Source organism: Parasteatoda tepidariorum, chromosome 1, assembly GCF_043381705.1.
Source record: "Parasteatoda tepidariorum isolate YZ-2023 chromosome 1, CAS_Ptep_4.0, whole genome shotgun sequence".
In the NCBI taxonomy this organism is placed as follows: domain Eukaryota; kingdom Metazoa; phylum Arthropoda; class Arachnida; order Araneae; family Theridiidae; genus Parasteatoda; species Parasteatoda tepidariorum.
The window spans coordinates 56,908,914-56,925,597 of NC_092204.1; the positions used below are offsets into that span (position 1 = coordinate 56,908,914).

The 16,684-nt window shown below is 27.0% G+C and overlaps 1 protein-coding gene across 4 annotated transcripts; it reads left to right on the forward strand.

Annotated features, from left to right (window-relative positions):
• Positions 1-34: 34 nt before the first annotated feature.
• On the forward strand, positions 35-16,406 carry LOC107441976 (ADP-ribosylhydrolase ARH3). Of its 4 annotated transcripts, XR_011636729.1 has the most exons (8): positions 4,102-4,619; positions 6,373-6,478; positions 10,060-10,279; positions 10,721-10,894; positions 12,088-12,181; positions 12,913-12,995; positions 15,253-15,507; positions 15,884-16,406. XR_011636729.1 is itself a non-coding variant. In XM_043047977.2 (7 exons), the coding sequence occupies exons 1-7, from the start codon at positions 815-817 to the stop codon at positions 15,451-15,453; spliced, it is 894 nt and encodes a 297-aa protein (XP_042903911.1). In that variant the 5' UTR covers positions 35-814; the 3' UTR covers positions 15,454-15,624. The 4 variants fall into 4 exon arrangements, 3 of the variants coding, with proteins under 3 accessions (XP_042903911.1, XP_015910882.2, XP_042903910.1); XM_043047977.2 differs by lacking the exons at positions 4,102-4,619; positions 15,884-16,406 and adding an exon at positions 35-830 and having other exon boundaries at positions 15,253-15,624; XM_016055396.3 differs by lacking the exon at positions 15,884-16,406 and having other exon boundaries at positions 4,103-4,619; positions 15,253-15,624.
• The last annotated feature ends 278 nt before the right edge of the window (positions 16,407-16,684 follow it).

The following is a 16,684-nucleotide window of genomic DNA, read 5'->3' on the forward strand; positions in this document are numbered from 1 at the left end:
TTGTACATTAGGTTGAATTGATTTGTTATCACATATTGGACAAAATCAAAGTTTTGAATCAAAACAATGAAAATGAAAGGCCAATTTCTAATGATACTTTTACTTTATTAAAATGCAAATTTTTAGATTCTTCCTCATATTACCATTGAAATATAAGGCTAAATATTCACCACGTTGTATTCAATAATTCCTTAAAAGTAACCAACATTAAATTTATGCTTAAATTAGATTGGTTTAATTGAAAGAATCAATATAATAAGTATAACCACTTTACATATCTATAGCAATACATGCAGAGAAACTCACTCAAAAATAGCTTATAATGCACAATTTTAATTTCCTCATATGATTCATATTTTTACAAAATCGTAAAAATTGTTTACAGGTTTTTTGCACTTCATATTATATGTAACTAAATTTTACTTGTATTTGACACTGCATTTGATGTATTTTGAAGGGTTTAAGCTGTCTCTCAAAAAGAGTGAGAATGTTCATAAACATATCATATAACATATCAGGTTTGAATAAATAAATTACCAAAATATAATTTTACTTGTTTCTATGGATTATGGTCAGAAAATTTAGATACTCTCTATATAAATGTATGAATACAACTAGTCACCTGCATATTCTATAACATATTTATATTTGTAGTGTAAATAATGCATTTGTACTTGTAACAATGTGATTAATTATATATAATAATTTTCACTATTATTATACTTATTATTGAAGCTGAAAACAACCAGTAAAAAAGACATAAGCACTTTTCTTTTTGCTTTGCAGCTGCTAACTATGACCCATCAAAGGGGTAATGAGTTACATTGTTCGTGAGTATAAATGTCTATGAGAAAATACTGTTTTCTTAACATAGAATATAAATATTTTTGATAAAATATTGAGCAATATTTTCTAATTAATTTATGCTAAAAAATATTTTTGAAAATTGATAACTTTTTTATTTAATTTTAAAATATACATTATTCAAAAAGAGATTTTTTTGCAGACATTGATTTATTGATGTAAATTAAACCAAAATCGAGCATCCGAAATGTCTACCATTCTCTTAGAAAAAATACCTTAAACCCAAATGGAGCACTTTTCCTTGATTTTTTGGTATTTGAATCCAATTCTCAGTTACAGCTTTTCTCTGTTTTGTGATCACCCAGCATTGCTGTAAAAATGCTTATTTTATATTTCGTCCAAAAAAAAAAACAAAAAAAAGAAGGAAAAAAAACGTTGAAGTTTTAAATTTCATTATAAATTGCTATTATTATATGTTTAGTGAAATAATGTAATGATTGTATGTATAATAGATAGAATGAATTTATAAGGTATGAATGAATTTATAAATTCACATACATATACATTTATAATAAATATATTTGTAAATGTATTTGAACATTCCAAATAAATATGCTTATGCAGAATAAGTGTCGAACTCTTAAAATTTATTTCATACACTTTGAAAATTACCAATGACTGAATCCTTAACAATTAATAATTACACATAATTTCTTATAGATTTCTTTCCAATTTGTTAAAAAGCCTAGCAAAGTACTGTAACAGAATGGATAAAGAGTGAGCAAAAAAAAGTGGGGGCCGTAAACTTTTATAATTCTTGATCACTATATTATGATTGGATTTTTACATATTAAGACTTTCATCGAATCGATTTTAATGATTTGATGGATTAATCTAAAATATACAAAATACTTGTGCAGATTACATTTTAAAGCAAATTGAATTAAAAGTAGGAGTCCAGTAAATGTTTAAAAGGGTAGTTGCAATCTAGAAAATCCCCATTCATTCGCGAACTCAACGTTTGCAAGAGAAATTATCCATGGATGAGCTATCTTTTCTTCTCTTTTTGGTGAAATTCTGCTTTTTATTTGTACATTTATTTTCGTTTATTTCTATATTTTGGTTTATTTATTCTTGAATTATTTTTTTAAATAAAAATTCTGCTTTCTTAAGTCAAGGATAAGTTTTTTCACTTGGCAAGATTCCGCTTTTTTTAAAAAATGAAAAAAAAACGTATTTTTTTCTTGGAAAAGTAGATTTCTTTAAAAAGAGTTCCCGTTTTTTTTATTTTTCTATCCCAGGAAAAGAAGTTTCTCCTTTTTAGGGCAGAATTACAAATCATTTTCGCTTAATGCCACATAGAGTTACGGCTGACCATTACCAAGCTTACTTGAATACCAACTCGGTAGCTTTATTATCTGCCTCCATTCCTTCAACTGCTTACTTCCCTGCGGATGACCCATATGGACCAAAGGTATAAGCCCCCACGAAGTTTATGTTCTGGAAAGCACTCCTATGCAGGGCCCGACTTAGCCTAATTGGGGCCCCCTCTACTGCACTGCTTCAGTAATGAAGAACCTAACTTTATGGAGGTATTTAAATTTTCACCTGATTATACATCTATAACAAGAAAATTGACTGAAACCTAAAATAGCTATAAAGTCCCCCCCCCCTTTCCAATGATCAAAAGAAATATCGTTCTGTCCGTATTTTGATTTTCTGACAATTCTATCTCCATCATGCCGAAGGCAGTTTTCTGATTGTTAACTTTGTCATCTAGCTGCGAAAAATTCATATCCTTGCTGACATTAGGGTGGAATTCAGCTGAATTTTTGGAACTCAGATGGCTCAATGAAGCCAATCCGACGCCTCTATTTTTGTAAACATAACGCATTTTGCTATATGTAAAAATGCAGGCTTTTAATTGGCCAAATTTGCCCAGCATAATTGCGAAAATTTAGCTGAGATCCGCACTAGAAAGCCATGGATTTACGAAATATAAATGGTGTTTTCTACACTAGAGAACGCTGCAAGCTCCATACCGCCTATACATCCGGGTTACTGTCTCCGGTGTATTTTAAAGCCATTTGGCTCACAACGAGAACATGGTGTCTTGAGATTCTTGCAAACGTGGTATGATTACTTATTACTTGTGTTTACAGTGCTAATGGTGCTAACGCTAACATGGTGTACAGCTTGCTAACAAGAACACGCAGAAATAACAAATTGAAAGGGACCAAATCAGGACTGCCAAAAAAGAGAGTTATTCAAAATCTAGCAACCATGCCACCTTTTCTTAACAATATACCTATAAATAACTGAAACAAATTTTCACTTCAAACTCAGCAGAATTACATAATAACATTTATATCTTATGAAATGCGGCAGATTTGAGCTCAGAAATTATCAATTTATTTCTTTTATTGAAAACAAAATTATCCGTTTGAAAATATCGCCTCGCAGAATAAGCTGTAGAAAGCAGTTGCAAACTTTTTAACCGGAACTAAAGCAGGTATAGGACTCGGGATTGTTATTGTTTACATTTATATTGAAAACACCATCCCAAGATTTTTTGGGTTCCTACGATAGATTAATGAGGAAGTTAACATAACTGTCGGATTCGACACTATGCTGATATTTTGTTTAAAAAAAGTTCATTAAAGAAGGAAACATAAAATAAACTTTCTATTCGATTTGGGGCCCCTCTGATGTGAGGCCCGGGGCAACTGCCCCTGTCTTAGTCAGGCTCTGCTCCCATGGTCCACATTTAAGTCGTTTCGTTCCTCCTCATAAGTTTTTCTTTATAAATAAAAGTTGCTAAATTCTCCTTTTTAATAATAGGCTGAGGAGCTTAGCAATGAGATCTTCACAATGTATATTATATTATATTGATACGTGTTAGTAACATAAATTGTGCGCAAAATGAGAAGAAAAAAACCCCACAGGAATTTAATTTTTCTGAATAAATATTAAACATACCTTTTTATAATGGATTCTGATCCCCAAAGTATAGAAATTAATTGTAAACTAGGATGTATGGTTCCAAAAGTTTAGACTCCTTAATATTAACTTTATTTGTTGTGTATTTCGCCATATCTCGAGAGGCATTTTGACCTGCTTCCTATTCAATTGACGTGGGTTACAAGTGGCGTGAAGCAGAACTCTATACTTATGGTAACACTTCGCATGCTTTCACCAGTACCGTGTGGAGAGTCATAGGAGAAGGAAGTACGTTATGTTATAGTAATTTCTGTCCGTTTTCAATTAGATTAAAAGGGTAGTTGTTTCAAACAAATGCCTTTCAAGTTAGGAAACTATATGGAACTGAAAACTAAGTATAGTTCTGAAAGAAAATGTCATGGAAATTTTAAAAAATATTTTGGCAAGTAAACATGCAACATTTAAGAAAGGGAAAATATCGTAGTATATCCCTATACAATTGAGAAGAGGAAAAGAAAAGGGGGATGTTAGGACATGGAACCGACCTTTTCCCCAGATGGCGTATTCGAGTGTTGCGATCATGAACACCACCTATAGCTGTATGATCGAGTTATTCGAAATAAAGTTAGGTCAAGCGTAAATAATTTTTCAAACAAATGCCTTACATACACCTCGTAATTTTGATCTTGGCCAAGATTTAAAGATGTAAATGGCGACTTCAAAGTTAGAAACAACTGGGATTGCTGTAAAGTTTAAAGGGTGCTTGATTGGCGCCTTGATCGGTGATTGTTTTGGTGCTCCATTTGAATTTTGTACTAACCTTCCCGTTTCAGAAAAAAGGCTAAAAAATTTTTTTACTGAAATTCTTAATGGAGGTATATGAAACTTCACTTTCACTTCATTGTGGCTTGTCACTTTCATTATCACTTCACTTGCGCGTACAATTCAAATAAAACTCCCCAAGAATAAAATATTTCAATTAAGAGCAAGTTCGTAACACGTCAACTGCCAATTAAAGGTTATTTTGACAAAAACGGGGTGGGGGAGGTTTCGGAAGAAGTTTGCATTTTTGACTTTGTTTGAATTGAAGTCTATTAAAAATTTGTCAAATATTATAACCACGTGTTTCCGAAATCCTGCTTTGAGTAAATTTTTAGTACCAGTAATTTTTAATTTTTATTGCCTAGTAAAATTTTTCTTAGTTCTTAAATGCTATAACAAATGAACTCTGCTTTATTGTTTCTTATCAGTAATCGCAAAATTGCTTAAAATTTTTATCTCGAAACCAATTTTTTTTGAAGTAGTTATTAGATTGTACATTTTTACACATTTTATCATCATCACTGTTCATGGTAAAAAGATATTCGAAATTTCCATAGTTAAAAGTTAAATCTGATGGTGATTAAACCAAAAGAAAAAAAAAAGAAAACAGTATAAATTTGATTTCTTAGAAAAGAAGAATTAATCAGTCATGTTGCTGTTATTTACATAAATTTTATTTTATTGTTTTTAGCAGGGTCTGGTTTCTGATCTTAACAACTGGTTTTTGACATAACACATCATAAACTGTTGAACTTCCATAAACTATTAAATATCTAGAAAAGTTTCTATTCTGTCATTGAGCTCTTTTTATTAGTTTAATCACTGTTTAAATCATGCAATATATTTATATTACATTTACTAGTTATGATTCAAATGGAATTTCTTTCAAAAGAGATGTGGCTGCAGCTTGTGCACCCCTAAGATAAACTAAACAATATTTTTATCACAAGAAATTGCAACCTTTTGAAAGCATTGACATTTTTCATACCCACTAATGACAAGAGTCTGATAAAAAGTACAAACCTTTAAAAACTGAGAGGAAATTATGAAGATAGTATGTTATGTATTTCAAATTTTCAATGTCTGATACACAATGTTCTGATAATATCTTGGCAAAATTATTTTATATTCATCCTGTACCTGAGCAGTATTTATAAATCATGATTATAATATATTGCTGATAAGAAAACTGATCATAATTTACAAAAAAACGTAAATGTTTGTTTAAATCTATTATTAATTATTTTCAATTAATCATAAATCATCAAAAAATTAAATTGTTATCAATATTTTGTATAATTATTATAATATATTTCCTAAACCATGTTCATTTTAGTATATTATAATAGTTTTACTTTAATTATGTAAGCTTATTAACATTTATAATAGATTATGCTTTTCTACATCAAAATTGCACATTTTACTCTAATTGTCCAAACAATACAAAATTATTAAGGAACATAATAGATTAGTCACTTGAAGTCTTATAAGCACTTTTATTTATAATTATTTCATATTTATAAGGGCTAATACACCTTTTTTATTGTTAGATACTAAAGTTGATGATATTTATTTTTGATGTTTATCTGCCTTCTTGTCCAATATCCAATAAACCAATCTATGGGATGTACAATGTCTTGGATGTTTTACTAAGAATCACTGTATGACTTATAATCATGTCTTAATTTCAAAATTTAAATTTGAAGATCTTCTTACCAATCTTATTTTTTGACTAACAATTTTTTAAATTCAATATTAGTTTTGTTCTTGAAATTTTTTTAAAGTAAATATTTTTTATATTTTCAGAAACAGAACAAATTTATCCATACACAGATGATACTGCAATGACTTTATCAGTTACTAAATCACTCATTGAAAATAAGAAAATTTGTCCTATTGACTTGGCTAAAAGGTATTTTTTGTTTAATTTATTAAAAATGATCCTGTATTAGACCTGGTTGATATCTGAATTTTTAATATCTGCAAAAAAATATCAATGTATCGCGATATTTTCAACGTAATTTATATACATATTTCTTATATTGGGAAATGTTTTCTTGCTCAAGTGAGGAAAAAAAATATGTGTTTTTTCTAAAACACTTTTAATAATCATAATTTTAAAAATAACCAAGTAATTATGAAAGTTTAATAACTAATAATCTAAAAGATAGAAAAGACTTGGCTTTTGTGTTCATGTATAAATAAAAATACACATTTTTATGCATCAAATAAAAAAAATTTGGGGGGCGAGGGGTTATTCTTGATCTATCCAGAAAAACAGGTTAATCTATATCCAGAAAAACAGGAGAAAGAAAACAAACAATTTCAATTTAAAATTTTAACTATGCAAATTTTGGCAAAATATGTATTAATGATTTAATGTTACTTTCCTAATGTTTCTTTTTATTTATAGTTTGAGAGAGAATCAGAATTTTAGATAAACTAAATAAAACAACCAATTATTTTTTTAAAACAAATTTAAAATTCTTGTTAAAAACAATAATTATTAATTAAACAAATTTATTAAAGAGGGTAAATAAGTAATTTAAGATAGAGATTTAATACTGTCTATCTTGAATTTCACTACTTATAAATATATATTTCTGGCATCATCAGCTCAGAAAATTTTGAATCAATTCCAATGACCCTTTTTTTATCATGTAGAATGAATTTTTCAGAAAAAATCAACATTTAACATTAATAATTTTATTATCACCCTAACAAAAGAAATAGCATCAAGCAAAGCAAACCTCAGTAGTTTATCTCCTTTTATCTTTTAAGTATGAAGCAAAAAACACAGAGTAAAGAAAAAGGTTTTCTTCTCTCTTCTTCACGGAAGTGCCATTGTTCACATGTTACTCATTGGGTTACGACAGTGTTTCCCAAACTTATGACTTTTGTGTACCCTTTCTAAATTTTTTTTCACGCTGCGTACCACTGTTATAAAAATGAATGAATTTTTTACTAGAAAAAATTTTTCACAAAAGTTAAAAGTCACAACAGGCTGTTGACACCACTAATTATTAACTCTACAAAAAAGTAGCTAATAGAAAAATACGTAATCGTAAATTTTCACGACTTGCTTTGTTTTTAAATAAAATTTTTTGAAATGTTCGTTTGTTGATAGATATTTCGCATAACAGCGCATACCCCTACTAAACTGTTTCTGTACCCCTGGGGATATGCATACTACACTTTGGGAAATACTGGGTTACAATATTGTCAGTATATATCAAGTGTTGCTTTTTATTCAATATTCGACTGTCTGTATTTATCAAGTCTCAATATTTGTTGCGAGATCGATATTTATCGTATTCACTATATATCGTAATAATTAGAAAATATTGATATTTCAAATATCCCAGCTTTATCCTGCTCCTTAAATTTATGTTCGAAACTCATTGGAAAATTCTTTAAACTTGCCTAAAAAAATTTTGGCCATTGAATTTCTCATCAAAATTATTTGAGTAATAAAATCATTTGAATTTCATGTTCTATTTTTGCTGAAAATAATATGAATAGATTCTAAAGGAAATTTCATGTGTCCTATTTTCTTACATTCTTACTTGTTTTATGATATAAGCATCTACATAAAAATCTCAAAAAATTAATTACCAATTTTGGTGTGATTTTTTACTAAAGCCTTGTTTTATTAAGAACTTTTTTTTCCTTAGATATCATTTTAAAAAAATGACATATAATATTTTTCATTATTCTTTTATGGAACTTTAAATCCAAACACATGTTATTTTGGGTTTAGGCTTTTTTGGCAAACCATTTGATCAAGAGCAATAACTATCCCTTTACTTTAGTTTAATCAAAAGTTATTATGCTTGATAAATTTCAAATTTATTAAATAATTTTTCAATTGGTTTCAATAACTGAAGCAATATTGCAGTATTTTACAGGCCAGAGAAAAACATAGAATTTGATATTACAGGAAAAATTTAAAGAATATTTAATAATTTTCGATAACAGCTGGAAGGATGACCTTTTAGAATTGTTGATAAACAGACAATAAAATTCAAAGTAAATAATTTCCTCTTATTTCAAATATTTCTTTTGCTTTAAATATTAGGTTATATTGTCATTATTTTTTTAAAGTCTGCATCAGGGGTCCTCAACCTTTTTGCACCTGAGAGCAAATATCAGAATATCGGTCGAATGGCGGACACCATTTGTTTTTTCAAGATAAATTTATAATTGATAGACATAGGTAATAACACACACTATATATAATGCTGAAAAATTTAATTTTAAAAATTAATTTAACATAAGAATATAATTAGTATTAATATTCTTGTGTAAAATAAATGATTACTAAATTGCTTTCAAAATATACGAAGTATAAAAACTATTTATAAAATATATAAAATACAGCCAATGTGATCTTTGCATATTTTGAAAATAACTGAAATAAGAAGATTGAAATTTTTTTTATCATTTTATCATTAATAATTTGAAATGCATATCCTTTTCATTGTTTATTCAATACTTTGTTATTTGAAAAATTATGTAATTTTTTCCAAAAAGTAAAATTTTTTTTTATTGGAATTTTACTTTAAATAATATTGTAATGGCAACCAAAATCTTAAGTAAATAAATGATTTTAGATTGAATCTAAACATAATTAAGAAATTCAAAAATGTGAAGAAAAAAAACTTTAAAAAAAGTCCTAACTCTTGAAATCCGTTAAACTCTTACACCGAAACCTTGAGTTCCGCGAAACATCATTTGAGAACCACTGGTCTACATAACCAAACCATTATATTAAAAAGTGAAGTATAGAGACTGGAATAGAATAGTATGTTAGATAAGAGAGTGCAAATTTTTATTGAAGTTTATAGTGTTTGGAAAGAAAAAAAAAAGAATTGTATAGCTAAAGTGTACTAGATATTGCCTAATACACTGTCAATTTGTTTAAAAACCAGCCAATTTGTCTGGATTTAGCTACTTATCGTCATCTGATTTCCAAGTAAGAATAGTTTGCATATGGTATTATCGAAATTTCTTTAGTTATTAGATTCACCATCTCAGTTATTTGAATCAAAATAACTTGGTATTAGTTATTCATTGAAATGAACTTATAATGAAATAGAAGCACTGTGTCAGAAATGTCCAGCTGCAATGTTTTGCTTTTGTTGTTCAAGAAATAATCCATACATTTCTTGACTTATGAGTTCTTATATTCTTCATCGGGAGACTTATAAAAAATAACGAATTTTGGAACCATTCACTTATCTTAGGCACATTATTAGCAAATGCAATTAAAAACTTATTTAAATTTATGATTTCAAATTTTGTTTAATTTCTTTATCATTTTATTTAAAGGCAATTTGAATTATTAACAATTCAATAAGCACAAATTTGTTAAAGTGATAAATTGAAAATAAATTTGACAATGCTAATTTAATTTTGATACTATGTACCTACCTTGAAGTAATTGAAATTCTTTTTTTTTTAATCATTCGATTGAAATGATATTGAATTTAGATTTGTAAATGAGTATTTTACTGACCCTGAAACACCAGAGCGGTCATATGGTGCACACGTTCGGCATGTGTTTGTGGCTTTAAGGAAGTCGAACTTTGAAGATGTGTTTCTTCCTGCTAAAAACCAATTTGATGGAAAGGGATCTTATGGTAATGGAGCTGCTATGAGAATTGCTCCTGTTGCTTTATTCGTTCACGACAAAGATGACGACTGTATAAAAGTATTGCATTTATTTTTCACTCTTTAGTTTGATAAATTTTTATAGTATGTTTGTCATTTTCAATATATTTTTGAAATTTAACAATTTTATGTCAAAATATTAACCTAATTATCTTTGTCAGTTTGAAGCATTTTTTTAAAAAAATAGTGTATTCTGAAAGCAGTTAATACTATTTTATAATGTATTCTGAAAACATTTAATGATATTTTATAATGTATTCTGAAAGCATTTAATGATATTTTATCCAATCTACCAAAAATTAAATTTAAAAAGATATTAATTGTTATCATTAATTTTATAGTTATTTATTTTAATCAAAAATACTTATGGAAATTTTATTTAATATAAAATTTAAAAATTACATAAAATATTTTATTTTATGTAAAAAAAAATTCTAAATTTTTTTTTAGTTGAAATTTAACTTTTTATTTTTCTCATTAGAATGCAGTTGAACAATGCTCTTTTCTAACTCACACTCATCCTGATGGCTATAATGGAGCACTATTATTGTGTTTAGCTATACATTTAGCTCTAAAATTAGATTCTTCAGAAAAACTTGATTCTATGAAATTCATTTTAGAACTTTTGGAAAAGATGGAAAGGATAGAAAATAAGGTAAATATGATACACTTATATGGCAAGCAAGTTTACATAAGAATATATGAAGGCTGTTAAGCTATATATTTTTTAAAATTTTAATTTGTCATAGTTATGTTCAATTAAACACATGAAACAATTTAAAATTATGCGGAGTTTTATAAATTGCACTTCATTTTTTAAATTCATATGTTTTACTGATTACACACTGTAATTTTTTGTATCACACATCACCCCAGTAGCAGAACTTGTTTACTGTGTCAAACTGCATTTGAATTTACTCTGCATATTCTTTTTCTTCTCAATGCAAATAACAAATTTTCAATATTTATAACAGATGCTGTTCTTTTTCTGCAAATTAGTGTAAATACAGTAAGTTTCTCGTTGTTTCATAGGCTCTGAGACATTCTGCTAGTGTTGGCACTGACTGTGACCCCATTTCATTATCTACATCAGAATAATTTTATACCTTTTCAGTCTCTGCACTATTTTTTTTTTAAAATTAACTCCATACCTCAAGATTAAATATTTTCATCAACTGATGCATAAACATCAAACCTTGTATATGAAGTGTTTTCCCCAAACTGTAACAAATCCTCATTTTGTTCATCAATAGCATCCAAAGTTGCTGTTTTTCTTTGAAAAACGGAGTAACCTAACTTTTTTTTCTTCAAATATCAGTAAATTTTCTAACTGATAAAGGCGGGAATAAAAGCTTCAGAAACAATCTAAACGAGTATTATGTTAATATTATAAGAATAGCATTTATGTTGGGCAGGTAAAACATGCTGATATTTAAAGGAGAATGAAAGATGCATGAATAATGGATAGAGGTTCAAATGTATATCTATGTTTGAATGATTGATTTGTAATGATAGGTAAAATAATTTAAGATTTATGCATTATAATATACATGTTATCACCTGTAAGAAGAGTTTCTCAATTAGCTCTCTAGTTGACAAATATACAATAAATTTGAAGCTTAATATATAAATGAAAAAACTAAAGTTACTCATTTGGATGAGTCTTTTTAAGTTTTATGCTGAACCCATGTAGCATACATATCTAAACATACTTTATTTCAATAATGTTTTATTTTTGAATTATTATTTTTTACATTGCGACATTGAATTTGTAGGAAAAGGCATACAATCATTGATTATTTTACTTTTCACATGTTTATTAAACAAAACATTTCTTTCTTCAACTAGGGAAACAGTCCATACTGTGATAGCTTAAAGAAAATGAAAAATATTTTTGAAAAGAAAAAGGATTTATCGCCTCAAGAAGTGGGTGAAAATTTCGGTTAGAACTTTTCTGTTCTTTTAATATTTATTTGCTGATGTTGGGCTAATTTATATTTAATATAATAATGCATGTTGTGCTAATTTCATATTTGGATGATTTTAATTTACTTATTCTCCAGAAGTTCTTCAGATTTTAAAAAGTCAGTAGTATAATAATAATATTATGTTTGACTAAAAATTTTACTAAGGCATCAGTAGTGTGATTTACAAGTTTTCACCATTCTTTAGTATATTAACACTTTGTTGACTGACAATTTTTCACAGAAACTATATCATATAAATGGCTGTTATTTTATAATTGAATGTAGATGTAAAGTAAGCCATTCTAATTATGGATTTCATGCTCAAACATTGTTGACCAATGATAAATTAACTCTACATTGCAATTAAAACTAGGAGTACTCATCTGTCAACAATATTTGGGCATAAAAAGACAAGTTAACTAATCACCAGTTAACAAAGTGTTAATATTTGTGAGAATTCGATTTCTTATTGGTTTTTATTATATTTAGTTGTTTTTATTATTTTACTTCATTTTATCAAAGCTACATCTTACTTTCTTAGATTGTGTTAAATAAATATGGTTTAAAAATTTAAAGCTTGAATGTCTATAAGAAGAAAAAAGAAATCACACCTAAAAATTATTACTGATTTTTATATAGAAAGAGGAAAAATTTTTTAAAAGGCATTCAATAATAAATTTTTTTAAAAAATTTCTTTTCTAATTAGGTAATTCTGTAATAGCATTGAAATCTGTCCCAACTGCAATCTATTCATTTCTCAGAGCTCAGAAAAAACTCCCAAATTACAAGGTAAGCTTAATTTATAGTAAATTCAAATTTTCATGCAGAATTTATAATGCAATATTTTCAATACAAATTTGAATGTAGATTTATGTTAATTGATCATAAATATTGGTAGTTTTATAAGGCGCAAAACACACTAAAATTGAGCTCAATTCTTTTCCCACCCCCAAGTATAGATTTCCATATTTATGAACAAATTTGCCATATTATTAAAAAAAAATTCTTTAAATGAACAATTACAGTCAATTTTTTTAAATCTTAATGCATTCAGAATCCCTCAAAACTCCAGAAAACTTTTATTACTTTTCTAGAGTAATAATTATGAAGTTATTTTTCGTTTCATCACTTGTGTTCATCTGCTATTCGTTTACAATTGTTGTGCTGTGAAAATCATTACGTTCTTGTTTTCTTTTTAATTTTCGTAGTTAAATACAACTATTTAAGATGGTAATTAGTTATGTCAGAGAAAAGATATGTATAATAAATTGTGCACTAATGTAATGAAAATGTGAGCTTAATGTTAAAAAAATATTGTTAAATATCAATGGTACCCACTGAAACATTGTTAATAGTTGACGAAATTTCCTAGTTCTGAATATTTAAGACTTTTTGGTTCAGTAAAAAAGGTGTTAGAATAAGCTCCGCATGCCTCATATTACTTATTAAAATTATGTGTTATAAATACAAAATAAATTTATTTTTTCATTTTTTTCCAACTTTGTTAATCTTAATTTTTAAAGTATATTTCAAATTCATTTCAGAGATTTATTTTCATGTTGAATAAAATTTTTTGGATTCAAAATTCGTTTTTTCGTATTGGATTTTAAAAATGTAGAAAAACTCAAGTTATTTATTTATTTATTCTAGCTTGAATTTAATGCAGGGAATTGTCTTTAACACAGCAGTAGCCTTTTAAAAAATGCAGCAAAACATTCCATTCTTTCAAAATAAAAAAGTTTTTAAAAAAAATCATTTATTACAGTACAGTTTATTATCTTTTTTTTAATTAGGTTAATCTATGTTAAAAGAGAATTGAAATCAAGCATATACATTTATTTAATTCTACATAACAGAAACAGGAATTAAATTTTATAAATACGTATAAATTTTTTTTTATTCTTAACGCCATAGCTAAATTCCTATTTACTCAAATAATAAATATGTTGGTAAAAGATATCAACAGTTTTTTTCTCTTTAGCATTAGTAATACAAAAACATCTAGCTTAATGACTTTCGTTGAAATTATGTGGCTAAATTAAATTATATTAAGTAAAATTTTAGGTATAAATATAGACTTTGGTGATGATGATGGACAAATATATTTCAATGGCTTAGATTCGTGAAAGTGTTATTTCCTTTTCGGCAATACCGAATGCGTAACTTGTGATTTTTTGTTTGAAAATGTATAATGTATTAATTTTACTATTTTAAAATTCATCTTTGCATTGACAAATAGTTTGTAGAAATAAGTAAAAAATTTAAAAATAACCATACTTTGCAAATACTATATTGCAGAAAGAGCAATGAAAATTTATAAATTAAAAAAAAAAAAATTCCAACTATTGCAAAATTTCTATTTACCCAAAGAATAATATTGAGAATAGATATGAGCGCTAATGTGTACTTAAATATTTAATATACAGTATAAAGAAACTACATTAGTAAATAATCTTTAGTTAGTAATCTTTCAACTCTAGTATAAAAAAAAATTAGATTACATTACCTGAATTTTTAAACATACACACAGAAATATTAATGATACACGGATATTTTTCAATTTACTAGATTTATAAAAACACTGATTTGTTTCTATACAATACCAAAAATTATCCACCCTCTAAATGTATACTATTTTTATCCAATCTGCGATTGATTTTGATCAAGTAATTAGGCTCTAATAAAGCATTTTTTTAAACTTAAAAATAAGAGGATTAAAATAATATTTTCTACGAACTTTAGCACCACTGATTTTACCCGAAAAGAAATGTTCGCTGGAAGTGTTGCATAATCATTTCTTCAGCTATTTTAGGATAAATAAACAAAACAGTATTAAGTTTTAAGAAATCTTTCTTGAACTTTGCAGACACTCTCAAAACAAACTTCAGGATAGAATTGAAAATAAAAAAAATTAAGAGATGCTTTAAATGTCCATTGCAGAAAAGCATTTTATTTAGAAGCAGTAGCATTACGTTGGATTATGATTAAATAAATTTCTTGTAAAAAATGTATATTAACATAAAATATAGCTACAATTCTTTTCTAGAATACAAATCCCTTTATTCGAACCATCTACTTTGCAATATCAGTTGGTGGTGATACTGATACTATTGCTACTATGGCAGGTGCCATTGCTGGTGCTTATTATGGTGATGACATAATTCCAAAACAATGTAAGGAAAGATGTGATAAAATAAAGGAGGTTGAACAATTAGCAGATGAGCTACTGAAGGCTTCTTACGTGTGAATTTGTTTTTGATGAAATGAACTGAAAGAAAAGTATACTCACTCAAATTGAGAGGCTTGTAAATTTTTTGTATATAGTTATTGTTTTTAAGTAAATTATTAATTATAAGTGTGCTTTATTAGCTTGAAATTCCGGTGTAAAAATACAGCTAATAAAAAAAAATTTTAAGCATTGTTTTTTGTTTATTAAAACTATATATTAATTTTTCATTAAATAAATTTTTAAATATATTTAAAAATATGTGTGCATTACTTATTTTAAACTCCGATTTGAGATGTGGTTATTAAATGTGATTTCTTTTTCTCCCTTTACTGTATTAATCAATAATTGATCTTCTTAATCAAGATTTTTATTTTGTACAGATTTTATTCAAAATTTGTTTTTAAATAAATACTATTCAAAACTAAGAATTTGAAACCATATTTAATAGGTGTGATGCCAATGCCTCAACCAAACTGTAAACATAACTCAAAAGCCGAAACGGCAGAGCTTATGAAAGAGGTATCACTTGATGACATAGTTTTAAATGTATGACTGTTGTTTACATAATCATACATTTAATAATTTGTTTAATGTTTTTAAATCTGTAACACTAGTCTAACTATAACAACTTAGCCAGCACAAATAGTCCTGTTGTTCAATTTTAATCAAGGAAAATCTAGTTTAGTTTTTCTCACTTTAAATTAGACTGATTAATAATTTTTTTTTTGTTATAGTGCTACAAATCCTGTTTGTTTTTAATCTTTTGTCAATATTAATATTTCAAAAATGTGTAGGGAAATTGTTAAATATTTTTAAATCTGTAACCTTTCTATTTTATTTTATAGCAGATAAGCTATAACGTCTTAGTCAACTTCAATATTCCTCTTGTCTAGTTCCAATCTAATGAAAGTGTCAGTTTAAAAAATTTTAAGATGTATTTTAAAAAAATTGGGGGGGGGGGTTAAAATTTTATTCTACTTTATAATCTATAGCAGANTTACATGTGGCTCTCGATAAATGTACCCAAGTTCTCTTTTCATTTTTGTGCTATTATATTTTAAAAAATTATTATTATCGTTCCGTATGTGTTTCAAAATATCATTTAAATTAATGAGAACAAATATGAAAGACTAAGTGCAACATTGTTCAATTCAAGGTGAGTTTTTGATTCCAATATAATTATGACGCAAAAAGCATCTGGAGAATTAGATTTAATAGAGATGCAAGAAGATCAAGCTCTACAATTAAA

Coding starts and splice junctions, on each gene's coding strand:
- LOC107441976 (XM_016055396.3), top strand. CDS start 4,454: ATGGCGACTTCAAAGTTAGAAACAACTGGGATTGCTGTAAAGTTTAAA. Junction 6,479..10,059: donor CCTATTGACTTGGCTAAAAG/GTATTTTTTGTT, acceptor TATTGAATTTAG/ATTTGTAAATGAGTATTTTA. Junction 12,182..12,912: donor AGAAGTGGGTGAAAATTTCG/GTTAGAACTTTT, acceptor TTTTCTAATTAG/GTAATTCTGTAATAGCATTG.